Source organism: Melanotaenia boesemani, chromosome 11, assembly GCF_017639745.1.
Source record: "Melanotaenia boesemani isolate fMelBoe1 chromosome 11, fMelBoe1.pri, whole genome shotgun sequence".
In the NCBI taxonomy this organism is placed as follows: Eukaryota; Metazoa; Chordata; class Actinopteri; order Atheriniformes; family Melanotaeniidae; genus Melanotaenia; species Melanotaenia boesemani.
In genome coordinates this window covers 10,540,741-10,568,194 of record NC_055692.1, presented here as the reverse complement: position 1 = coordinate 10,568,194, position 27,454 = coordinate 10,540,741, and the positions used below count along the sequence as shown (strand labels likewise).

Sequence of the window (27,454 nt, the reverse complement as noted above, 5' to 3'; positions counted from 1 at the left end):
CCATGTGAGCTGCATAATGGCTTTTTTTTGTCTCACATTCATAGCTTTGATCATTTAGAGGCAAAGAAACATCAATAGAAACAATATTTTCTATCCATCCACTTTTAATAAAGTAATTTGTAGATGCGCTTTCAACGTTGAGGCGTCTAACTAGAGTTTTAGTACATCTAAAGTACATGTTTTCAGATTACAAGAAAAAGAAAAGTATGTTCTGTGTCTCATCAGCGTGTGTTTAATCTTTGTGTCAGTCCTTTAAATAAATATGGTCACGTCTTTTTGTCCATCTGCTCCCTCAGTGTTACACACTTCCCTTTATATCCATTGTCTTTTGTTTATATAAAACTTTGCTGAGGGTGTGTCACAGATCCCTCATGGTTTGCATTAAGTGGTGTACATTTTCTTTAAAAAACTTAATGTAAACTGTTTGTCTTGCATGTAGCTTATGAGTAAAGAGCTCCGAAACACATTTTTTTTCCAAGTCCAGCTCAGTTAAGGACAATTTTCACAATAAATTTGAACATTTACTTGTATGTGGAATGTGAACTCAATAAAACCTTAGTGGAGGATACTTAACAGCAGATCTGGAATAAACAGAATAAACAGATGGTAAAGTCACACCAGCAAGAGACTATAAAATTGGACATTTGCAGTATTGCAGTTTTACTCAAGTCCCAAATTCAATGTTTTGGAATATACCATATTTTTTTCTTTTTTTTTCCTGTTACACAAACTGCTTTTAAGATTCCTCTTTAAGATTATAAAACTATTGTGTTCTACCATAAAATACAAGTAAATGCAAATAAATCGCAGTGGCATCCTTTGTTTGATTATCACCATTTCCTTCCCTTTCCTGCTTTCTCAACCCTGCCCTCTTCTAACCTGTGCCTATCTGTGTCCATGTGTGCTGCATCCAGGTATCAGGAGGAGTACAGTATGGACTCAACCAATGCTCAGTAAGTCCGTGGCAGCATCATGCTTGCATGGCATGGATTGTGTCTGCAGTGGTACCTGGACTGCGCCACAGCGCATATGTTGCACAGTTCGCATTGGATTCTGCATACACTACATGTGGAGTATGCCACGTTAAACCGAATTGAAGGTTACATTCCACCATGTGTGAAGTTGGAGGATGGTATACAAATGATGAAGAGAGCTCTGTTCTCTTGGCTACCTTCTCACTAGTTGTTTTGGCAAAGGAATATAGCCCAAAATGCTGTGCATTTTTGTAATATTTGATCCAGTCAAAGTAAATAGTGAAAAGGTAGCTTGAGTGTTATGAAATTACTCCTGGTGTATTGACTGAATGTGCACGCTGGTCATCTGTTCTTGGTGTTCTTGTTGTCAGTTTGACATCTGGGCTTGAAATCTCAATCATTAGAAAAGAGATTAAAGATTTCCAGGAGAAACCAAAACCTGAAACTAATATTGTTCAGGTAAGAGGTAAAAGTGGTAACATGGAGGTGGGCAAACTAATTATAAAAACGCTGCACCACAGTTCTGGTTGGATAACTAGGAATAAGTTGAATTAATGATTTCAGTCTTGTTTTAAAGTCATTTCCATGTCTGCCTGAAATGTTTTGCTCTGCTACATGCTGAATGTATATTTGTATATGAAAAATGTAAAGTGGTAAGTGCTGGTCTTGTAGACTGTGTGGGCACCTGCAACCATGGTTTATGTTCATAAGTCACATCTCTCAGTCTCATAGGGCAGCTATTTAATGGCAACACGTGTTATGACACAACTCAACAAATAGAGGGAAGCTTCTCTAGGGACTGTACTGTATTGTTGTCTACATGGCACAAAGCAGCCTGACCCCAAACACACACCTCAAATTTATAACCAGAACTATACAGTGCTGGGATTTATTGAAGTTGTACAATGATAGTAGAAAAATGTTATAGAGATGGTGTTTTGATTAATTCCATTTACTTCAGTTGGATCCCATGCTGTAAAATGTAATACAACATGCACCTTATTTAAGAATAAAACACAAAATGCTAATGTTTCTAAAAGAAAAGGAAAAATAGAGAGTTAATCGGAAGGCAGGAACCCGCAAGACCAATGTTCCTATGAATTTATTATTTAAAGAAGAAACAGTGCCAAGTTATAAAGGCCAGCTTGAAGAATGAGGTTCTAAATATTATAAGGCAAACTCAAATTTCTTAACTTGTATGTCTTGAGTGATAAAAATTTATTAACTGAGGATGTTTCACATCAACATGTCTGCAGGTGAAGTACTGTTGCAGAGGATCATTGACATATTGCTTCAAACAGAATAAACACAATGGATTTTTCATGCCATTTTGAACTTATCTCATAATGCTCTCCTTTTAAGCATAACCCCATCATTGTTGTGGATCTTCGCCCAGTGTTTGGTTTACTGTTGTTGATGAAATGACCTAAGTAGCAGCAACTGGTGTCTGGGACAAAAACTTGATTCTGAGATTTAAATCACTCTGAAGTCTAGGACCCATTTCCCTTTAAAAAATTATCTTTTCACAGCTTTTTTCTTTTTTAAAGAATCTCTCAATTTTCTACACTTTTCCACCTACATGTGTAATGTTTACTCTGTGCCTGTCAGTGATGTACAAAGAAAATATCATGGTCAGGTAATCATATTTAGTCAAAGTTCACCCAGTTGTCATGATTTTCATAGATTACCAAAATGTAGGCAGAGTTGGGATTTGACAGAGCAAGATCGGAGCTAGAGGGGTGGCCAGGGTGGCACTGTCCACCTGTGAAGTCTGGGTAGACACCCTAGGTGCCATCTCAGGTGCTTGACAGGCCAGGAGGAGGACAGAAACCTCTTTTAAGGCTATTAACCTAATGTTAGCATGAAGCTACATAGTAATGCTAATTTAGTTCTTTAAGAGTCCTTTATTAGTTTTAAGATAATGTGGGGAAATCATGTTATATTTAGTTTTCAGTGAGTGTATTAACAGACTACACAGCAACTCAGTTAATCAATATTTTCAGCTAAAATTAAACTATTAAAAACTTCTCTGAGACTCCTCAGTACCCATGTTACTTAGCATCCAGTTTAATTTAAATAGGAGGCTAGCAAGGCTGCTAGTTGATTTTAAACTCAGCTGCTGCATGGAAATGTGGAGAAATATAGCCTGTAATCAGTCTTATCTTCTATAAGAAGATAAGAGAGTAAAGAGAAAGGGATAAATTTATGACTTTTTTGTAAAGAGAAAGGACACAGGTCAGGCTTAGACAGACCCCAGCTCCCAACGTGAAACTAGCCGCACAAATCATTTAGATCAGAAACACGGATCCACTCTACCGCCACCAGATGGTAAGCCAGAACTGCAAGGGGGAAAAGTCACTGAAACACCTACCACCACATTAAGTGATCCAGATTATTAATGTAAAGATGTTTTATTTCCCAAGACTTTGTAATGTGACCACAATTATCACAGCAGAGTATGACAGAGCATGTGTGTTTATTAGATAGAGGAGCACAAATTCTTTTTTTAGTATATGGCCGCCTTGATAGTCTTGTGTACAACCTGGCCATCTCATGTATACAACTCTAGCTCTGCCACTGCTACAGAGAAAGGCAAGAGGACCTTGAAAGTGTAAAAATATTGGTAGGTCCACCAGTTGGGTCCAAATAGCATACATCCCACTTCTCAAGCATACTGATGTGGAGATCTTTGGAGTAATGCCACTAAAATGGCTAAAAACACAACAATGTGTAACTGTTTGACTGTAATGGGATGAGAATATTGTTTATCAAGCTCCAGTGCATCTCTAGTGAATCACTATAAGAACCTCTTATATAAGAGGGCATACAATCAGTTATCAGAACACTCTCTCCTTTTGTGGAGATGTTAATCAGTTCTGATTGCACTTTTTCAGAGAAAAGCCTTGGCCTTTACCTGTCATTGTCCACTGCATGTCAGCAGCAGCCCTCCTGCAGACGTTCCACCACTCAAGCATAGTCGTCTCTTGATAGTTTGTTGGAGCTGCGTTGTTATTGGAAACTGGATTGTGATGGGGGTGTACTGAGTGTTGAGCTGTAAATGTTTGACATCCAAGCATTCCCTTCATGACAGTAATCCTCTTTTGTGATTATGCACCAAGTAAAGGATTGGGCTGATGGAACATATTGCATGAAGCATGATGTGAATACCAGACTGTAGAAAAACTCTCCTTTTTGTTACAGCAGGTGTCTTTAAATTTAAAGCACTGCATCTTTACATGCTGTTAAAAGGACAAAAACAGAATCAAGAACATTATAAAACACATTCAGCTGCTGGGAATTGCCTTTTTTTGGGTTTGCACAAAACCTGATGTGCTCTGAATGTTTATACTTTCTGTGGTAGCACAAATAGTTTGAGCTGTCTTGTCATTACAGGAAATTTTGTTTTCATCACATCAGAATCAAAGAGCATGATGAGCATTTTTGCATCTTCTTTAACTGCAGGAATATTCAAGAAATGTGTGCCTTCCTGCTGATTTAACTGCTTCAGGTGTGAAAATAGATGAGTTTGTTAGTGAAGCATCCCTGGAAAGCAGCAATGTATGAACAAACTTTAATCCACCTGCTGAAATCTTTTTAAGTAGCATGTTAAAGAAGGTAGCTAGCTAAGGTTTTTCTGAGAGGGTTGTAGAAAGGAAGGACATATGTAATGATAGGTGATTAAAAAGTAATTAAGTCAAAGACTTTATCAAAGTTATTTTCCTTGTCTCTGAAGGACACAAACTTGGTCACATTCATACTTCAAGACCAGTATCTAATCTGTGTGTATATTAGTTTTTAATTGGAATTGAGGATTGGAATCTACTTCCAAAACACCATAATGACTCAATTTATTGTTTGTTGCAAGAAGTAAACATAAGAGAAATCATTTTTTGTATGAAATCTAGATTCAAGTACATTTATTAGATAAACTTTTTAAAGAACAGTTTGTAGAAACATTCAGATTTTGTTTATTTGTATTTTAACTTGATTGTGTAACTATTTCAGACCAAAGATAGAATTATTGTTGTAATGATTTTTCTCCTTTTCTCCCTAACTTTTCTCTTTATCCTTTTCACGGACAGCAGGTTTAAATTCTTTTCTGCAAGTTTGCAAAACTTGCTGTGGCCTTCATACTCAGTGACACCCCTCCCCCGCATTCAGTCTGACAGCCATGTGCTTTCAAGTCTCTCTCAGGCACTGAGGTCTCTGTACTTTTTTCACTGAGTCTTAACCTCAAGGGGTTGCATGAAAGCACTTTTTCCAACAACCTCTGATTATTACTCATAATGGTGCTTTTAAAATTCTGTTTTGTAGAGTTGTTCTCATCAGCATCTTTATAAAGCTACTAAGCTTCGGGTATTGTTTTTGTTTTTTTTCTTAGATGCTGATGGCCAGAAATTAAATGGCCAATATTGTCAAAAACAAAATGAACATGATTTTAGTTGCACACCATCAGACCTTTATGACAGACCTTGAAAGACACGACGTTTGGCTTGAATCAGCATCTTTCAGCTGCTGATTTTATGCTGAATTATAATAAATTGTGCTGCAGTGGGACACTTAACCACACAAAAGGCTTGAGAGCAAAATGAACCAGGCTAATCTTTGTCTTTGAACAATTCATGTACACATGCAGTGTAACTAAGATCCTCTCTACAACTGCATTGCACATGCAGTGCACACAGGGTGAGGATGCTGTAGATCAGAGGTCCCCAACCCAGGTCCTCAAGGCCCACTATCCTGCAGGTCTTAGATGTCTCCCTGCTGCAACACACCTGATTCAAATTAAACGGCTCTCTGACAGGCTCTGCACAAGTCTGCAACTGAGCCATTCATTTGAATCAGGTGTGTTGCAGCAGGGAGACATCTAAGACCTGCAGGATAGTGGGCCTTGAGGACCAGGGTTGGGGACCTCTGCTGTAGATGACCCCAAAAGACCCATTTCTCTTCTTTCATCTTTCATTTGGACCTGCAGTCCTCAGGCTACCCCATGCTCATTAAAGTGATTTTCTCCCTTTCAACTGCTTATAACAAGTTCATTTTACATTTTACATTGGGCCTCTGGCTCGTTCAGCTGTTTTTGCATTTTAACATGTTTTTTTTATTTTTTATTTGTACCTTCTGTTCAGCATGGGATGTTTTAGCTGCTGCTCAGAGGAACAGAAGCAGCAGCACACCAGTTTTGTGAGAATTCATATTCAAGGCTGATATTTTTAGAATTCTTGAAGCTGTTATGTCTGCCTGCCTGGTGCATGCTATTTTTTCTATTTTCAGCTGTTTTCTTTGTCAGAGCAAAATACCGCTGTCACATTGCTCATGAGACAAGATGACATATGACTGCCTGTGTGGGTCTTTTCGGAAACCCTTGTGCAACAAGCTGTATCAGTCAAGCCACCAGATTGGTCTGAGATACTGTGACTAAGTTGTTATGGTCCACATTTGTTTTTAAATGAGCTCAGGCACTTTATTAGGTTCACCTTGCTAGTATATGGTTGGACCTACTTTGTGACATAGTGCATACTACCTGGAAGTAGCCATCAGAAGATGGGTTACTGTTGTCATAAAAAGATGGACAGCAACAATACTCAAGTAAGCTGTGGTTTGGAAACAGGGCTCATTTGATACTAAGGGTCCCAAAGTGTGCCAGAAGAAACAAACAAACAAAAAAAACATCCATCCAGCCTAAGCAGGGAAGGCCAGGGGCTTCCTCCGGGTGGGACATGCCTTGAATACCTCACCAGGGAGGCGTCCAGGAGGCATCCTGACCTGATGCCTGAGCCACGTCATCTGGCTCCTCTCAATGCAGAGGAGCAGCGACTCTACTCTGAGCCCCTCCCGGATTACCGAGCTTCTCACCTTATCTGTAAGGGAGAGCCCAACCAGCCTGCGGAGAAAACTCATTGAGGCGGCTTGTATTTTTGAAATTCTGTCCATGAAAGTTATGAGCAGAATCGGTAACAAAGGGCAGTCTTGACGGAGTCCAACCCTCACTGGAAACAAATCTTATTTATTGCTGGCAATGCGGACTAAGCTCTGGCGACGGTTTTACAGGGACCAGACAGCTCATACAGGGGGGTCCGGCAGTCCATACTCCCAGAGCATGGACTCCCCCCACAGGAGTCCCCAGAGGACAGGATCGAAGGTAAAGTCCACACATGTCAACGAGCGACACGAGCAAACTCCCACGCCTCCTCCAAGACCCTGAAGAGGGTGTAGAGCTGGTCCACTGTTCTACAACCGGGACAAAAACCACACTGCTCCTCCTCAATCCTCCACACCATTACATCATCAGCACCACCTTAAACTGTTGATAGCAGCAGGATGGATCCATGCTTTCATGCTGTTTATACCAAGTTCTGACCCTACCATCTGAATGTAGCAACTTAAATGGAAACCTATTATCACTCAAGTTATTCTGCATACCTTGGTTGGTTATTTGAGTTTCTGTTACCTTTCTATTATCTCCAACCATTCTACCATTCCTCCTCTGACCGCTTACTGGTACATCCACAAGGAATTTCCATCTAGATAACTGTTGCGTGTTGGATATTTACTCTTTTTCAGACCGTTCTCTGTAAATCTTAGAGACGGTTGGGTGTGAAAATCCCAGTAGATCAGGTGTTTCTGAAAAACTGGTACCATCTGGTACCAACAACATATGTCATGTTCAAAGTCACTTAAAGCCCCTTTTTTTCTCATTGTGAAGCTCAGTTTGACCTTCAGCAAGTCTTCTTGACCATAAATGTACCGAGTTGCTGCTCTGTGATTGGCTGATTAAATATTTGTGTTAACAAGCAGTTGAACAGATGAACCTAATAAAGTAGATGTCGAGTGTATATTGATTTGATCAGAAGTATCTGAGAACTGTGTGTGGTTTTAACAAAACACTTGTGGGGATCCTATGATCATTACAACCCCAGAAACTAACTGAAACTGCTGCCCACCGGTACCTGACCATGCAGCAAATATTCCACATGGCAAAGAGCTTCTGACAACTGTCTGACAATATTTCTTTTTTCAGCTATGGTTAGCACAAACCTTTTCTGTCTGGTAATCCTAGGTCAACATACTGTAAAATGCTTTTTTATAAGCCTACAAAATTGGTCCTGATGAACAGTTTTTGTATGTTTGCATCACATTACCAATAAAAACTTTGCATTAGTTCCTTCTTACCTGATTATATTTTGTATTACTGCTTGTTAGCCTTTTGATCATTACTTCCTAACATGAATTTGTTTAACCACTCATAATACCCGCTAAATGAAAAGTTATTACCAACCTTTTTTTTTATTACTGGGCGGCTTCTTGCATTCTCACCTCACTTATGTTTATGTTTGACACCCTGGCTGATGCTTCTTATGCCCTCAGACAATTAGTAATGTTTTGCAGAGATGTCAAACAGTGCAGGTACTTATTGGTATTGCTGTGGTTCTGCAGCTGTTGGCAGTCATTTCAGTGTTGAAGAAGGGCTATTTGTTGCCTGAGTCAGGAGTACACAATGAAATGCATTATCCCCGGGATTTTTTTTGTCATTGCCTATGTTCTTTCTGCTTATTATGTGGGCAGAAATACAAACATGGTGGCCTGCCTGTTTGGTGGCACATTCTACTTTGACCCTGTGTTTAATACCTGGAGAATCTTAATGCAGACTCAGAGCTATGAGGCTGTTGGGTAAGCTAAAGGTAATGGGAATAATATTAGTTTTCCATTGCACTTTTAACTGTTTTTGACTGCAAGAATAATTTTTGAACCATCACATGTATTCATGTGATGTCATCAATCCAGAATCCTTCATATTTGCTTTGTTTGGGAAAATATCATCCTCAAAGCATCCATATTTAAAGTCTCCCTATTTAACAAGAAAGACACAGACTGGACCTAAATTTTCTCCGTAAACCAGCTCTAATCCAAATGAACTTTACCACTGAGTTTGGAGCCACATTTCAGGTTTTGCTCTGCTCATTTTTTTTTCCTGCAGGAGTAATTGCATTTATGTGTGGGCCAGCTGGGTAAACATGAAGTCTCTGTAGCCATCATTGTGTTACAGTCTGCGTCTGATTATTCGATACTCTAGGTTTATACATCCATCCATTTTTTTGTCTATACTGCTTATTGCAGTTCATGGTCGTAGAAGATCTGAAGCTTATTCCAGCAATAACAGGCAAGAGGCAGGGTACACCCTGGACATGTCCTCTTGGTTCAATTGGTTTAGAAACTGTAAAGTCGTGGAAAAAGTCAATATATGATAGTCATTATGTGTCTGTCTCCATTTAATTTCTCATGCTGAGAGAACATTACAAACACATGATGGAACAAGCTGCCTCTATGGTAAGAAAAAGGGGAACAGAAGAAAAGCTAAAAGATGGCTCATATCTAATGTTCTTCCTTCCACCTACACTTTCTGTCCACACTACACATATACAGTGTTCCTCTGAGGGCTGTAATTGCCCCCTTGCTCTTTCCTCCCCTCCCCTGCTGTATTGTACCCTGTATTCATCTTGTCAGACAAGGTATGAGGCTCTGAGGGTCCCTACTGTGACTGTGAGGCCATTATTACTTCGCTTTCATTCTCAGTAGAGACAACAAGCTCTCTGCATTACACGAACTAACAAGAGGCCTGATTCATTACCTGCATTCATCTAACCTGCCAACAGGTCTGCAGCAACGTCGCTGATCTCAGCTTAAGTGACTGTTTGGTCCACCCTCTCGGGCAAATTAAAGTCTATTCTGCCTACTCAAGTCTTTCACTGCTTTTAATATTTCATGCAATGTGTGATCAGTGAGAAAAACATGATGTTGTATTGTTTTGTTTTTTTTTATATATAGAGATGATTATTATTAATAATGGAAACTTTTGTGTAAGTGTTTAATCTAAACCAGGCTGTCATCTCATATTCTCACTTCTTTATATGTGAAAAATAAGACAAAACAAAGGGATGCAGATACTGTAAACAATATTTAAGAACATGTTTACATTATACATAAACTTCACTGTAAGTTCACCATTATAAGAGTGTCAGCGTAGGCCAACTCAGGTCTATATGCATGTTGTAATTTGCATTGCTGAGGATGTACTAGTGTTGCACAAAAAAAAATTCCAAGTCTGTTCAGTCTTTTGAAGTTATAATGTAGGCGTATATGCATACGGACTAATGCAAAGGTTTACACACTGATGCACATGGTTTGTTGTATTTATTAATAACCTTTATCAAATCTAATAAGGGAGAGTCGCACAATTGTCACATCCCATATGTTTTTTGGGGGTTTTTGATTTGTTGTGCATTATAAGAAATATTTCATCTTAACAAACTTTTCTTGGTGTTGACAATTTTTTTTTTAGATCTGCTGATTTCACAATATTAGAGCATGACTAGTTAAACATATAGCAAAAACATTCAAAGCTATTCTCTTGATTACATAATATGAACGTTAGTATGTGTGTTGGTGTGGGGAGCTTTAATGGACCTATCACTATTCCCACAGGGTGCAGGTAGAGTTCTATGTGAATGAAAACACCTTCAAGGAGAGGCTGAAGCTTTTCTTCATCAAAAACCAAAGGTCAAGTAAGTACAGCTGAAAGAAGCGTCAACCACTCTGCTCTTTTGATAAAAATGGTAAGAGGATACAGCTAACAAGATCTGCTCAAAGCTAAATGAAAAAAAAGCATCATAATATAGGAAATTGTGGTCAGTAATGGCGTATAACCACTTTCTGTTTCTCTTAGGGTTTTCATATTACATTAACGGCTTCTTTGTGAATTGCTTTCTTTGGGCATGCACAATGTGGCTCAGCATGGGCAGGGTTTGGCCCATTTTTTGAGACTATGCAGAGCTGCAGTGTTTTTTCTCATTAGGAGATAAGACTGCTAGTGCCACAACATATATTAAAGAGTAACAGCCCAGCAGTCTGGTGCATTGTGTCTGGAACCCGTTCATTTGCATATAATTGTAAAAATGTTCACTATGTGATGCCTTTAGTGAAACAGGTTTTGCTGCTGACTTTTACTCAACTTTTCATCATCACTAAGCCACCAGTGTGTGTGATATAAAGCATCAGTGTAATTTGATGTGTAATTAAAACGTCACTCTTAGCTGCAGGCCTGTGTGACTCTATTTGTTTTTTTTTTAGTGTCAAATTATTTTAGCATTGGCACAAGCTTCATTTATGGAGGCCACGTCAGAAGAGATTAAATAGCTGCTGAGGCTGATTAGAAAGGAGTAATAAAGTTATTACCACCCCCTGGCTAATAAGGACATTTTGCTGCCAAGTTTCTGTTTTAATGTTTAGTTTGATGGTGAGGGGAATGTGCCTGCTTATCGGTGCACTGTGCACAAGTCTTGAGCTACTCCTCATTTCTTTGTCTTTCTTCCAAGCAGTCAGACTTTTTTGTAATTTTTCAAAGTGGTCTTAAGCAATAGTTCTCCAGATCTTTCACAGTTTTTATTTGGACACTGGCTGCGTTTTCACAAATTTTTGGTCGAGTTACTGGCAGCCTGCTACAAAGTTCCAATTTCTTTAGTTGCAATTAATGAAAAATGCCAAAAAAAAAAAAAAAAACACAGTCTGGCAGATTTTAAATTGTATTTTTGCACTAACAATTTGAATCCAATAGAACTAATAGCTGAAAATGTAACATAACACAGCATGGTGTGCAGCATCCTTAAAAAATGACACAAAAATAGACAAACTGAGGACAAAGGAAAATGTTGTAAGCCTTGTAAACATTATCTGAAAATACTTTTCTTAAGAAATGAAAGAAAATATCTAGATACAGACTTCAGAGATGCATCTGGACCTTTACCTGAGTCCTCATCAGAAATGGTCTCCATGGAAGGATCACTGTTGAGAAATTCTTAAGGAAAGGAAACAGGGAGAGAAGGGTGAAGTATTCTAAATTATGTATAAACTGGACTGAATATCAAAGAACTCATACAGAGTGTCCAGACCTCAGACCTTAACAATACTGAAGGGGATCATCTTGACAGAAAACATAACACAAAGCAGAAACATCCAAAGAGCTTTAAAATGCCCTTTAAGAAGTCTGGAGAGCTATTCCGGAAGCCTACTTGAAGAATTTTAATAGAGATTGGGCTGTGTTGAATAAAAATTATGACATTAGATTCGTGTAAACTCTGTTTTTGCCTTATAAACTGTATTTTCATTTATGTTACCATATTTCAGTATTTTCCAGCAGCTATTTCCAGGTTGCACAGTATTGTATGTTTGTGCTTTTTCAAACAGAAAATTGTGATTCCGCAAACACTATTCCTTTTCAATAAATCCGTCAGTCATGTTCCTTACAGTTCTTTAACATGGTCTATGCACATAAAAGCTCTGGTGTTATTCTGAGAGGATTTGAAAGCTATGCATCATGGGAAATCAGTAGTGACAAGGCGCCAGGGTAGCACAGCATTAGTTACGCTTCGAGGTTATAGGCATTAATGCACCTTAGCAACTGGTGTTGCTGTACCAGTTTTGAAACAAACGGATTTGGCTTTTTTATTGCCAGATTTAACACAAGGCTGCAGAGAAATAAAAAAAATTAGAAAGCTGTAGCTAAATGAGTACGTGTCAGTAACATTGAATCAGCTGTTTCCTTTGGTCTCTCCATAGGCCTGAGAATACGTTTGTTCAACTTCGCATTGAAGATTCTCACCTGTGCCCTTTACATAGTGAGAGTCAGCCTGGACAACCCCAATAAGGAAAACCCATGGTGAGTCGCACAGCAGCTTCCTCTTCAATTAATGTCATGTTGCTTGATATCTTATTCTGTTTTGTTTTTGTTTTTTTTTTTAAGTCATCACACTGCCTCCACATGTTTTACAAGTTTCAGTACAGATTATGAGCTGTTATCCAACTTGTGTGAAGGCTTGATCCATCTTTATCCATCTTGACTGTCCAAAAACCTTGTTCCAGAAATGACCTGGTTTTTAAGATGATTCTTTTGGGAAACAACTAATCTGGCATTTTTATTTTTGAGAACTGTTATTATAATAATAATTTATTTAATTATATTTTTAATTTGGAAGTAGTTGTTAAGAAAGAAAATTCTACAATTATCCATTACTGCCATTTTTGTTTTACTGATCTTACGAGTTTGTCCTTTTTCACTCAAAAAGTCACTTTGAATGTTGCTACTCTTGTCTGATGGATGTTATTTGTTTTTTAGCCTAAGACTGACCACACTTTTACCCATACAACAGCTCTACAAGTTTTACTAGGGGAATCATAAAGAGGTAGCAAAAATAAATAATAATTAAAAAAACAAGAAAAATACATTTGGTTTCCTAAAGAATGGTTTACTATATACCGGTATTACATGTTCCATTACATCTTTCTTATCTGGATGTGATCCTTTTTTCTCTCTATTTTAGAAAAAGAATGGACATTTTTTTGCTACTGGTTCTTTCTACAGATCTTTTCTATCTATTCCAAACCAACCACATGAGCCAGTATGTGCCAGAGAATTTCTTTAAAAAGCATTTTCTAGTTTGTCTTTGCAAATAACAGCAAATATCAAATCAAACTTCGTTTATAAAGCCCTTTTCATGCAACCGGCAACACAAAGTGTTTTACATAATAAAAGCAAAGTATAAAATTATATAACACTAAAGTAGATAGCATAGCAATTTAAAAACACCCACCTCATAATAATCTTCTTCACACGCACACACACTCATAAAAAATAAAAATAAAAAAATGGAAGCGATCAGACAAGCTCTGGGCAGTGAAATGTGAAATGTTCTGGACTTATTTGTTTAAGGAGCCGTTTTTTATTCAATGATATTTCATAGACTTTAAAGTCATAATGTCTCCCCAAACAAAACCCCACAGAAAATTAACATTGTCTGAGAACATTGTCGGAGATGTTAATAACATCCTTCCTCCCATGCGCACACTTACAATGTTGGTTTTGTCTTTACTGCTGTGTCTTTCTGCAGTGTAATATGTCAGAACAGCAGTGTACGTAACACAACAGAGTCGCCAGAAATCAACTGGTAAGTTTGAGTAAAATGTGACACTTAATCATTTTAATTGTGTTCAGCATCTTTTGTTGCATTTATTGATGCTTTTTGACAGGAAGCTGATTTTCTGTGTGGACAGACGTGAGCCTGTATGGGCAATACAGGTGAGAGTGATAGTGCTGCTATGAAAAGTGCACATAAATCAAATTCCACTGCATAAGCTGAATCTCAAAGAGTAATTCAACACCATAAAACAACAGCAATCATTTATCAGACAAAAAACATTAAGTGCTACAGTTACTCCATGAAGGCTGAAAAGCCAAAAGAGATGAGTCTGCAAATTCAAGTTTAATTCTTCTCCGTCTCCCCTCTGCTGCAGGTGACAGTGGCCTTAATCAGTTTCTTGGAGACTATGCTTATCACATATCTCAGCTACAAGGTAAGGACCCCTTCACGGTGCTCAGTTTCTCTCATTAATCCTTACTGGTGTCCTACACCTTTTTGATTTAAGTCCAGCACTGTCTGTTTGTTCTCACTAAAAGTACTTCAGCCAAAGCACCCATGAAGTACGCTGTCTCCGAAATAAATGTTGTGTAAACAGGTTTGGAGAGATGGATGTGATGTGTTGTCCAAAGATGCACTTCATTTCTAGTTTTATGAGGCAGTTGCACAGAAAGACTTCAACATTATTAAACGTGTGCTTGGAAATTACTTCCTTAAATTTGACTGCATCATATAAATGTGTTAAAATGTTTTCGGTCTGTTATGTTTCTCTGGTATTACGCCATTAAAAATCTGAGTTTTAGTTTGACTTTAAATACAACACGGTCTGTTTACTTAGAGATCTTTGTGAAAACACCTTCCTGACATCTCCTACAGCTCACCTTCAGTTAAACACGTTGCACAGTTGTTTTCACCTCCAACCACTGAGGTAATCTTAAAATCTTACAATCCTAAATGCACAAACTTTAGTTAATCCTTTTGTCTTTGTCTACTCTTATTTCTTCTATGTATTGTTTTGGGTTTCTTACTGCCCTTATCTTATGTAGAACAGATCCAACAAATTGTGTTTGCCCAATTTACCGAAGCATTGAAAAATTTTTGCTTTCACAAGCCTTTTATTAGCTCCATTATTGACAGAATCCTGCACAAATTAGGGGTCACAGTCTGAGCTTTGCTCCCTGCATGTGAGTAATACGCAGCCCTGCATCCTTGCTGTGTCATGATTTTAGTCTATGTTTTATTATCAGCTGCCTGTCTCGAACATAAAGTCTTCCCCATGGTCGCAATGTACTGTTAGTGCTTGGATAAACAATGTTTGTACCTCTGCTGTTTAAAAAATGCTGAGATTTTTCTCATTCGGGGCAAGATTGAATAAATAATTCAGCACACAATTATAATGGGTAAGATGGATTACATAACGTGACCTTAAAAGAGCAGAGGGTGCAACATACTATAGATTAGAAAAGATGGAGAGACGTAATTATTTAGCAGTTATTTGTCTTCTATAAACTCTTATATGGTTGCTTAGCATCACCAGCAGGAGACACAGACAAGCAATGAGGATATCAATACTAAAACTGTTTATATACTAGGAGTTCATTTATTTTGCTAACATATTTAGAATAAACTGTAGTTGTTTACCCTCCTGTACAGAGTTCCTCCATCATCCCTGCAACTGTTAGATACTTTTCTCACTGGTTCATTGAATTATTTGCCATCAATTGTCACTGTAGGGGAACATTTGGGAGCAGATCTTCCAGATATCCTTCATATTGGAGATGATCAATACAGTGCCATTTATAATCACAGTAAGTAAACCCCCTGATCTTCTTGCTTTGTGGAGGCTAGACCGTCATGAACCACAGATTTAGGATTTTATCATTCATACAAGCTCATTTAGATATAACAAAGTTGATTTTAATTTTATTCCCCATTGTATTTACAGAAGTTGCGTGTTTTCAAGTGCTTTATTTGAGCATAGCTTAACTAATGCTTCTTTTTTTCATGTCTTCCTTTTTCCTCCTTAAGATCTTCTGGGCTCCATTAAGAAACATATTTGTCCCTGTATTTCTTAACTGCTGGCTTGCCAAAGGCGCGCTGGAAAACATGATTGTAAGTGATTTTTCCAGCTCTAAATATTGGATGTGTTGTGCCGCATACACTACAGTTGTCTGGTACTGTTTTCCTCAGTTCTAGATGTTTTAAGAGTGCATTATACTTCCTGCAGCAACCATATTAGAGCTGGAGTAATGCTGGGTGTGAAGGCTGTGGCTGTTTATAAAGATTAACTAAACAAGTTCAAATGAACAGACCACATTACTTTATTTTGAATTAGATTACATTTTCTTTTTGTGAATAAATCTGGTCTGTGCACAAGAAAGTGCATCATTTTAAAGCCTGAGCTGCAGTCTACATTAGTCTGTTTATCACTGTTAGCAGTAATTCTGGTTACATTGACAAATTAGCTTGCTATAGAGTCTGCTATAGAGGAACTGGTACATGACGTTCAAGGCAGTTTGATTATATCTAGCCAGTGTTGTATGTGCTCTCGCTGTGATTCAGATGAGGCCATGACAGAATGAGAGCTTCATGCCAAAGTGGTAGTTAGCAGATGGTAGAATCCAGGGCCAGCAGGAAGGCGATAGCAGGCGGGACATGCTAACAAGGTGCAACTGAAAATGAGTCGTGAGCTGCAACATATCAAGACAGACAGTATGCTAATGTGGGAGGATCTGAATGCTTGGCCAAAGAAGAGAAGCCTCTGGTTTTGGCTGCAGAAAGTAATCAAATATAAAACATAATGTCAGGAGTTAGCAGATTGTTTTTGTATTCTTACCAATTTTGTACTGTGCTGATATACTAAGACAGAAAAATCCATACAGGTCAGGCTAATGAGATGAGTCCGGTCCAAGTGTTTGTACTGTCACGTACAATTCATCAGACTCTGCACTTCAGAGGTTTGATGTAAAATAAAATAACAGGTATTGCATGAAAGTGATATGTTTTAAAGTCAGTTTAGAAAGAACTGTGTGAGGTATGGAGGTGAAATGGGGGGTGATGATGTATCTCTGAGTCAGCAGAGAAGGCCGTCACAGAGCCCAACTGTGTCAGTGATGTGGAAACATACCACTTTAGACACTGACACTGTGTTCCGTCCTCTTCCTCTACAACATTACATGTTGTTTGAAAGTCCTCATTGAGATGACAGTTGACAGTCTCTGTTTAGTCAGTGTGAACAAGCACCAACAGCACAATGAGAGAGTCATCCTTGCATCAGTGTAGAGCAAAGTCTATGCGACAAGGACCTCTAATGAATTTTTTCTTGTACTGTTTAACAAATGCAGCATTATCTTGAGATCTTACAAATGTTTCAATGTTTTATCCTTGAGTGGTTACACAGAACAGATCAACACTAACGTTTTCTGTGCCCAGAATGATTTCCATCGTGCCATCCAGAGGACACACTCTGCCATGTTCAACCAGGTGTTCATCCTCATCTGCACCTTACTGTGTCTGGTTTTCACTGGGTGAGTTTACATCTGTTGTTCAAACAGCCCTTGGCTGTGTGTACTGATGGAAGTTATTGTGACATTAGTGAGGCCAAAAATGCATAGTTTCTCTGGTATAGATATCTTTGAAAAAAATTATGATTGAATTAGTTAAATACTAAATTACTAGAACCAACCATACAGCTGCGTTCAAGTCTGGGTGGATTCTGTTAAAAGCAAAGAATGTGACCTGATTTCTAGTAATATAAAACTGAAAATGACTAATTGGTTTCTTACTTTATGCGACTTAACTTTTCCATTTTAAACTTAATAGTCTTAAAAAAAAAGGCAAAAAAAAAAAAGGGCATACAACACCACAGCATTGCCAGCTCTTAGCAACACCTCTATTGTCAAATATCACAGTTTGAAAATGTTTTGTTGCCAAGTCTTTCGGTTTTAACTGCGTTGTCCAAAGCATCACTTCTGAGTGTTCAGACGTTGCATTCTAATTCACAGGGAATAGTTAAGCATGCATCAAGGGAGGACGGTGGGAATTACACGCACGAAATTTGCTAAAACATAAATTAAAGCAACACTACACATGTGCAAACAGCTGACAGATGCTGGTGGGGGTAGAGAGATGTGTGCCTACTGTGGGTGAGAAATGCCTTCTTTCCCTGTGAATCTGTCAAAGTCTTTGTCAAAGTTGTGTTTCGATATTTTAAATAGAGCAAAAAAAACTGCTTTTTGTAAAATTCCATTATTCCCAGGTTTAACTCTGCTTCTGCACGACTCCTTCAAATTCTGTTCATATTTTCAGTGTTTACGTTGGAGAATTGTGAAGATAAAGGACAAATTTCCAACTTGTAACTTTTAACTTGCAGTCTGTGGATTTTTTGGGTATTTTTGAGATAATTTTCTAATTGTAAAAGTCAGTCTGAGAGAAATTTGTGTAATGTAGGAGAGTTTTTGGTTTTTAATTTTGTTTCCCTTTTTGTAAACAAAAAAAAACTCAGCATTTTAAAAATGAAGTTTAATAGTTCTTGTAGATAAACTGTTTAACACGAATATTGCAAGCTTTCCTTTTTTTAAATCACATTGAATTAATTCTCCTACAATTTAACTTTTGTGCAGGCCAATGCTACAATGACAATGCTGAAACTAAATTGTAGGTTACATCACACACTGATACACAGTTATTCAACTCTTCTTCATTTCTTGTCCTTTTTATTTTTCATTTCCATAACTCCCCATCATTTTAATCAAAGGTTCTCTTCTTAGGCCGCAGACCTTCGGCTACTTGAACCATAACCACAATTCACCGCCTCCCCGTCTCACTGTCTAGTTAGACAGCTTAATTCCCTGTGCCTCAGGGTTTCATTTAATCTGTGCTCTGTCAGTGGAAAAAAAAAGACCACAAATGAATTAGCCCAAGCAGTGAGAAGGAACCGATAGAACAATCGACGATGTCACGTTAGACGAGATACGAGGTATTGACTTTGCTGCCCTTTCATTTGGGTCAAATTGAACTCTGATGTTCACTATCGGCCAGGATGATTTGTAATCCTGAAGGAGTTTTTTTTCAGTGTGATGCGTATTCATGTGTTTCTTTTTAATTACATTTATCCATTTGTCTGCTGCATGTAATCCCTCGTTTTTCTGCAGAGCCTGTGGGATCCAGCACCTTGAGAGAGCCGGGAAGAACCTGTCCTTGTTTGACTCATTTTATTTCTGCATCGTCACCTTCTCCACTGTGGGCTACGGGGACGTCACACCACAGATCTGGCCATCCCAGCTGCTGGTGGTCATCCTTATCTGTGTGGCTCTGGTAGTCCTCCCACTCCAGGTATGGACTAGATACCAAAGTCCATTGAGGGGTTTTAAATGTGTCTTGCATTAGTTCTTCTGTAATTACACATTTTTTGAGCTTCTTGCATCTTTGGCTGTCCTTGATGAGGTTATCATCAAATATTAAGATGCTTGAATTTTATGCGAGCTGACAGCAAATTAAAATCTAATAAGGTGCTTACTTCTCAGAGGGTTTTGGCTGCAGAAGGAGTTTATCTCACTGAAAATTTGGCCACATTCACTCTGGCTCACAGTAGCTGCATCCAGCTATTGAGTGAACACTTAATTTCTTCATCACTTCAAACCTCTTGAAGGATTTACTCTCCCTGTGGAATAAATAGGGTGAGAAATAGGAATTTCTCCTGTCACAGGAAAACTACTCATCTGCAGTTTTCACACCATCTGCATCCAGACAAACAAATCCATCACTTTTTTGTCATGTATTTTTGCTGCTTTTTGGACTCCACACCAGTGCTGTTTTCATTGTGTCAGTTTGAGGAGCTAGCGTACCTATGGATGGAGAGCCAGAAGCTGGGGGGGAACTACAGCCGCCATCGGGCGCAGACAGAGAAACATGTGGTGTTGTGCGTCAGCTCGCTCAAGATAGACCTTCTAATGGACTTCCTCAATGAGTTCTACGCTCATCCCAGACTACAGGTACAGAGGAGGGAAGAAAAAATAGATTTGTAATTGAATTTATGATTTAGTAAAAAGTCTCAAATCTTTGATGTCATATATAAGAATTAGATTTCATTTCTGCTTGCAGGACTACTACGTTGTGATACTGTGTCCAACAGAGATAGATATTCAGGTTCGTCGTATCCTCCAGATCCCTCTGTGGTCCCAGAGGGTTATCTACCTGCAAGGGTCTGCCCTCAAAGACCAGGACCTGATGAGAGCCAAGTGAGTTAAAACATAGTATCATGACTTGGATTCTCATACTCAAGCAAACACATGAAAACAGAGAACAGGCAGGGCATTTTTCTGGAAAAATTTAGATTTTAGTCAAGTGCATGTTGTGTTAATTTTATATTCTAGATGAGCATTTCAGCTAAAAGTAGTGTAATAGGGTTTCACTTTACATCAATGGTCTACTCACGTGAAACATTAGCAGGAATAGAAACTAGTTTGACCTGCCAACATCCCTGCATTAGTAAAACATGTGACAATTGGGAAGTGGAGTAAAACTGCTTTACAGTGGCCTATTCCTAAATTTGTCCAGGAGCCCTAATTAAATGTGGAGCCTATTAGGTTCTTTGGCAAATTCATGCATTTCTATTCAATCTCACACTGAGTAGGACTCACAGATGCATCTTGTGAATTATGTGCTACGAATACATGGTTTCTGCTCCTTCTTTTCGGCAACTTCTGCAGGCTAGTCAGCTAATATCACATTGTTTTTTTAGGCAAGCTAACCTGTTCAGCTGTTGTTATGGAGAATTAACAGACATCCGTATCCAACTCTGATCTGCTGTACATCCCCTCCCCCCAGCTACCAGCCTAACTACATTACCATTTGTCTGTCTTTCAACAGGATGGACGATGCTGAGGCCTGCTTCATCCTCAGCAGCAGGAACGAAGTCGACCGAACTGCTGCTGTCAGTCACATAAACAGTCAAATAATCAAAGCAGATGCAGAGTCTATTTACAGTGTGAACCCTCTAATGATAAGAATCATTTTAGTGCTGCAATTTCCCTTCACACTCCACTTGCTTTTCATACTTGCCAGGAGAGTTTGAGATTTTCAGATTATATCTTAACTCTATTAAATATGGAGTTCATACCGAATCTCTCTGATAAACTCTAAGCTCCATAAAATTCCTGTTTCATGTATGAATGAGCCACTGGGTGAAGAACATTTCTCTCCCCACAGGATCATCAAACTATTTTGAGAGCATGGGCTGCAAAGGACTTTGCTCCGAACTGCCCTCTCTACGTCCAGATTCTCAAACCAGAGAATAAATTTCACGTCAAGTTTGCTGGTAAATGTAGGAAGACTTAAGAAATAATTATTTTACTTGTTTTTTTGTGTCCGTAATCGCAGTTACTGTCTCTCAACAGATCATGTGGTGTGTGAAGAAGAGTTTAAGTATGCCATGTTGGCGCTCAACTGTGTGTGTCCGGCCACGTCCACACTGGTCACTCTTCTGGTTCACACCTCCAGAGGACAGTGAGTACACGCCATGATTTTTAAGCAAATTAAAAGAACAGATATATTTTAATCCACTGTCAATTATGTGTATTATTCAGAGAATTAACCTGGCTTTATCCAACAATAACAAATCCATCAGCCAGCGAGGTTTGAAACAGATTAAATAAACAATAAAATGTTGTTTTGGTGAGCCTTAGAGGTGCTAGCTAGTAGATGTGTTAATTTCTGTGCATCTCCTGTGCAAACCTTCAGCATCACATTTATTTGACAAACTTGTCAAATTCTGTGCAAGAGAGCATGTTTCCCTAAAATGATTCCTTTCTGAATTTATGTTTTATGTAAATGGAAAAACAGAAACTTGGATGGAATATTAACAGTGCTATAAATGCCATTTATAAATGTAGCAAGCTAGTTAACTAGTAAATAAATATATACTGTCTTGCATGTCTTGTTGTGTATACAGAAATGTCATTTTAATGACATCTTTAATTTGCACAGCTTTGAGCACTCAGTGTTTAAAATTCATTAGTCATTTATGTAGACTGTTCATAAATAAAAGATGGACCTAGTAACTAGATCTGAAATGTGAAGCCATTAAAGTTAAATTAATCCCTTTTCCCTCAGTGTGTTATACAAGTTTTTATGCATGTAGGATCCAATCCTGACTCATATGTAGTCCAGGCTTCACTTCCTTCCTTACTTAACACCATCACATTTGCATGTTTCAGTACCAAACCAGTGACTAGTTTTCACACCTCAAACAAGCTATCTCACACACAGATGATAAAAGGGTCACTTCAAATGGGCTCTGTCCACTTCCTATCTTTGCTTTGTGCTCATTGCTCAAATGTTGAGATTCAACACCATTTAAAGATCAGATCAAAGATGAGGGATGATACATTTACATGGACTGTTTCAGGGGCAGCCCGAGTATATTTATATCAGAAACACAAGTTAGGTTATTAATCTGACTTTTACTCATTTTGTTCAAGCTCTCTCAGCCCTGACAGAAACATAACACTCCATTTTAATACTCATTATGGAAACATGTACTGGCTTGTAGCTGTGAGTGTGATAACTATTTCAGTGCAAATTTCTGTGGCAGGTGTTAATTTAAGCATTTAATTCATTAACTATGTAGAAATGTAAATTTGAAAGGAGATCAGGGTTGGAGGAGGGTAGATTTTATTGATTTTATTGGAGTGGGATATTTAATTACGGTTGATTTTCATGGGGACAAACGAGACGTGATTACTTGATTTAAAGCTGTTCTTTCATAAATTAAAACTGGGGTGGAGCCATAGTCATGATAAAATCTGAGTGATAAATGGCCACATAGTTATATTCTGTCATATAATTTAAGCATTAACCCTATTTGTTCTTTATTCTGACAAAAGTCTTACTGTAATTTTAAATAGTAAATGCATTGATGATTATTTCCCAGGGAGGGGCAGATGTCACCGGAGCAGTGGCAGAGGACGTATGGACGCTGCTCTGGAAACGAGGTCTACCACATCCGTTTATGTGACAGCAAATTTTTCGGGGAGTATGATGGAAAGAGCTTTACCTACGCCTCCTTCCATGCCCACAAGAAGTCAGTAAATCCTCCATTAGCTTTATATTAGCTCACTATCATTAATCCTATTAGAGCAATTAGTATGTCTCTGGGAACCAAAGGAAAAAAATATTTGGAGTCTTCTTATTTTTTTAAACTACCTTGCAGGTATGGTGTGTGTTTGATCGGAGTGAAGAGGGAGGACAATAAGAGCATCCTCCTGAATCCTGGACCCCGCCACATCATGGCTGCCACTGACACCTGCTACTACATCAACATCACCAAGGAGGAGAACTCAGCTTTCATCTTCAAGCAAGAGGAGAAGCACAACAAGGGTCTCTCCGTCACCGGCCTCTACGACGCCCCCTCCAGGCTGCCTGTGCACAGCATCATCGCCAGCATGGGTAAGACTGAAAAACCAGAAAAAGATGTTCAGAAATAAGGATGTAAGTTTTTACTTGAATACCACTGTTTGCATTTGGTGGCCTAGTTAAAAGAGAAAATTGATGCTTTTTCTTGTTGAGTCTAAGTTTCATCCTGAACATTTCTGAATGGCTGCTTTGGTGACTTATATGCATGTTATTTTTTCTCTGACATGCTTTATTTTTTACTTTATTGGCTGACATTATCATGATGTCCTTTTTCTTTGATGGTAAAAGTTGATCAGGCCACTTCATTTGGTAAGTTTGTGCATGTTGCTTCATTCTTTTTACATTAAATAATCATCACAATTTAAAGATTCAGTGATATTTCACTATTGTTTCACACTTGTCCTACTTGTTTGTGAAATATATCAAATGTTAACAGAAATCATGACGTATGCTCTGCACATATGTCCTGCATTTGATGCACCTGACTGATTCACTGTGCTGTGACTATGCATTATATTGTAAACAGTTGATATGATGCATGTTAGGGAAAGTGTCACTGCTGTTTGCATGCCTGTCATTGCAAATTAAGCTCTCTCTAAAAGCAATCATTTCTCCTAAAGGTGACACTGCTGAGGGTGTGTAAAAGGATGTGATTTGTAAAGATGCTGGGTCACCACAGCTTTTTATGTGCAAATTATTGTAAAAGTGCTGTGTATGATCTACACAGCTGCTGCTGTAATTTCCAGGTACTGTAGCTATAGATCTCCAGCATCCTGATCCTCCCGAGGAAACCAGCAAACTGACCTTGCCAACAGAGAACGGTGCTGGAAGCCGCAGGCCAAGCATCGCACCAGTCCTGGAAATCGCTGACTCCTCTGCCATTCTGCCCTGCGACCTCCTCAGCGACCAATCAGAGGATGAAACCAACCAATCAGATGAGGAGGGCTCTGTAGGGTCAGAGTAAGTGACATGATTGTTTAAACACATCACCTCCGAATCTATATTTTAAATGATCCTAGTTGGTTGGTTGCATTCAATTTCATTAAGTCAGAGGAAGACTCAGAGAAGAGTTTGTTTTGGGTGGTTTTTGTAGACTAAAATATATTCACATGAACTGAATGTGCCCACTAAGTTCTCAATTCACAATCCTGAACAGCATCTGTCAGACCCACCCAAACATCTAAAAATCAGAACCTCTGTTACAGCCATGATGCTTGAGTAGTCTCAGGTTTTTTCAGTTGCAGCTGTAACTGCAGAGTTCTAGATGCACCAAAGGTCCCACAGTGCCATCATGTGGTGATCACTTCTCAACTACACCTAAAATCACAGCTGGAAACTTTATTGGTCGTTTAGAGGGCAAGCAGAAACTAGTTGGAAAAAACTGCAGCTGATAAATCACAAATCAAAAGGACACAAAAGCAAACCGACTCTTTGTTGCAGATCAAAACAAGACACAATTAAAACTTTACAGACTTCCTAATGACATTAGTCCTCCAGGCTTATAAACATCCGTTTCAGCAGCAGAATCGAATAATGAGCTGAAAACTTTATATTTGCTGAAACATAGTGTGATAATTAACATAACGAAGGGGGATTTGGTGATAATTAACATAACGAAGGGGGATTTGGTGATTCTAAGAGAAATCTTTGTGGTGTAGAAGCCTGTTAATGGCCCTGTTTGGGGTAAATGCTCCAATACAATGCATGTAAAGTTGTGTGTTTGTGTTTTCAACGTTTTCTAAAATGTGTTTGTTATGAGTGGGTAATCCAGTGTTCTGTTGATGAGAACCTTAGTTTTACAAAGGATCTGCTTTTTAATGGAAGTATTCCAATCACATGATCGAATAAGTATCAGCACTGGCTAATTTTATGTTTCTTGTTCATTAGTTTTGTGAAGGGCTACCCCCCAAACTCACCGTATATCGGCAGTTCTCCAACTCTGTGCCACCTCCTACCACAGAAAGCTCCATTTTGCTGCCTTCGTCTTGATAAGGTGAACAAAATTTTCACACATCTATAACTCCTTTCTCCATCTTGTTTTTTTCCTGTGTTATTTCAATTTGTCCTAAAAGAGCACAGCAACCACTAAAAGTCTGAATGACTTCCTGTTGAACTCCATCTCTCCTCAGGGCTGCACACATAACAGCTTTGAGGATGCCAAGGCGTATGGCTTCAAGAATAAGCTGATTATAGTGTCTGCAGAAACTGCGGGAAATGGTCTCTACAACTTCATAGTCCCTCTGCGAGCTTATTATCGGCCCAGGAAGGAGCTCAACCCCATAGTGCTGTTGCTGGACTACCCGTAAGATTGTTCAACCTCTTCCTGCCTGCCATTTGTTTACCTTCAAAAAATGTACAAAAGCTTCAAAATGTTATATCACCCTAAGAAGTTATGAGTGATGGTATAAATACAACATTATACAGATGTACTAATACACAGCTAGTTACCAGAAGGGAAAAGAAAGCAGGCTGGATGTTTTTTTCAGAAATGTACCAGTGTTTCATATATGTGCAATTCATAACAGCTTAATTGGTTCAATACAGAATCTGTTGTTACTACCAGAACAGTGGCTTCAAAATAAAATATAAAAATATCTTCTGTATTATTCAAATGAGCCTGTTGGTGTTATTAGACGTGTGTTGCAGCGGTCTGTTTTCTGTTCTAAGTCACCGAGGATTTCATTAACTTTGGCCACATCATTGCTGAAACAGAAAAACTGCACAAACACAGAGCCAGGAAAGCTCGGGCGAAGTGACACCCTCAGGAGTTTCCATAGCAACCAGTTTTTATAAATCCCTCCAATGTGTTTCAGAATGAAATATTGATTTCCCTCTTGCTTCCAGAAGAAATTCAAACAAATATTCCCAGCCCCTCATCAGTGAGCAAATTTCAGAAAATGACTGGAACAGTCTCTTAATCTGTCGCTGGGGTCTGCAGAGATAATTAGTGTTGGATGCTCAGTCCTGTTTCCTGTTTTCTGCAGACCAGACAACCACTTCTTAGAGGCCATTTGCTGCTTTCCAATGGTTTACTTCATGGCAGGAACTATTGATAAGTAAGTATTTGAGGTGAAAAAAAGGTAATCAACCTCAGCCTAAGTTAATGTTAATGTGTGTATTATTGCTTTCATGCATCGTGCAGCAGTACAGCTCCTGTATAACTCGTATAATTCCATTATACATAATGATGAGGTTCACATCCTTAATGGATGTTGAAGACAAATCCCACACTGAAACACAGCTGAAAAAGAGACTTTTTATATAGTCTGGACTTTCATCCCATTTGATTAGCATAATTTAAATGGGTTCAATGGGTATTTTTTTCATAAATTTATTGTATGGATTGTTATTCGTTGCTACCTTCTGGAGTCACATTTTGCAGTAATGTTCAGAATCATCCAGCATGAAATCCTTTAGACAAAGACTTCGGTTAGCAGAGTGATAAATGTGTCAGATGCACCCTGAAGGTTTGGATTACACTGCACAAAGTAACCACTTTATGCGATGTTTGAACCCAATGATTTCACAAACATGTTTATTAAGATGTAGTTTGGTGATTTGGAAAAACTGGTCATCCCTAAAAGAAAATTATACATATAAAAAGAAAGATAATGAAAAAGTGAAATGTCACAAAGTTGTTACATGTTGCCAGAAATGATACTTTTAGAGGACAACTATGAAATATATGTATAATTTAATGGTAAATATTACCAATACGTTTTGTTCTGACATGGTATCATGTACTAAACGCTGCTCTCTGATTGGACCAGCTTGGACAACCTGCTCCAGTGTGGTATAATCTATGCCGACAACTTGGTGGTTGTGGACAAGGAGAGCACCATGAGCGCAGAGGAAGACTACATGGCAGACGCCAAAACCATTGTTAATGTCCAGACCATGTTCAGGTAACAGATGTTTTGCTCTCAAGCTCAGCAGTTGTAGCTGTCAGCTGCTGTTGATGCTTTAATTGGACCTTCATGTTTTGGCTGAACTGGGCACCCGATTCATGTAATGAACATCTGCTCTGACTAAGGTACTGAATGTGAAGTGCTTTCTGTTTTGTGGAATGTAACAAAAGAGAGAGTGAGCTTATCCACA

At 38.5% G+C, this 27,454-nt stretch overlaps 1 protein-coding gene across 14 annotated transcripts in view; it reads left to right on the top strand.

Annotated features, from left to right (window-relative positions):
* The window catches only part of kcnt1b (potassium sodium-activated channel subfamily T member 1b), a 69,427-nt gene that overhangs the window by 32,438 nt on the left and 9,535 nt on the right, over positions 1-27,454 (top strand). For 9 of the 14 annotated variants that reach the window (XM_042000624.1, XM_042000632.1, XM_042000621.1 and 6 more), the window contains 22 exons: positions 10,458-10,537; positions 12,588-12,687; positions 13,916-13,972; positions 14,055-14,103; positions 14,319-14,378; positions 15,676-15,750; positions 15,971-16,054; positions 17,375-17,469; positions 19,096-19,276; positions 19,771-19,935; positions 20,045-20,181; positions 20,813-20,876; positions 21,152-21,260; positions 21,340-21,448; positions 22,875-23,024; positions 23,154-23,389; positions 23,645-23,665; positions 24,103-24,316; positions 25,244-25,349; positions 25,486-25,658; positions 26,341-26,412; positions 27,127-27,261. In XM_042000624.1, the coding sequence (XP_041856558.1) occupies positions 10,458-10,537; positions 12,588-12,687; positions 13,916-13,972; positions 14,055-14,103; positions 14,319-14,378; positions 15,676-15,750; positions 15,971-16,054; positions 17,375-17,469; positions 19,096-19,276; positions 19,771-19,935; positions 20,045-20,181; positions 20,813-20,876; positions 21,152-21,260; positions 21,340-21,448; positions 22,875-23,024; positions 23,154-23,389; positions 23,645-23,665; positions 24,103-24,316; positions 25,244-25,349; positions 25,486-25,658; positions 26,341-26,412; positions 27,127-27,261 (2,472 nt within the window). Of the gene's footprint in view, positions 1-914; positions 954-10,457; positions 10,538-12,587; positions 12,688-13,915; positions 13,973-14,054; positions 14,104-14,318; positions 14,379-15,675; positions 15,751-15,970; positions 16,055-17,374; positions 17,470-19,095; positions 19,277-19,770; positions 19,936-20,044; positions 20,182-20,812; positions 20,877-21,151; positions 21,261-21,339; positions 21,449-22,874; positions 23,025-23,153; positions 23,390-23,644; positions 23,666-24,102; positions 24,317-25,243; positions 25,350-25,485; positions 25,659-26,340; positions 26,413-27,126; positions 27,262-27,454 lie in introns of all 14 variants that reach the window. The other 5 variants (XM_042000623.1, XM_042000633.1, XM_042000629.1 and 2 more) reach the window with 3 other exon arrangements.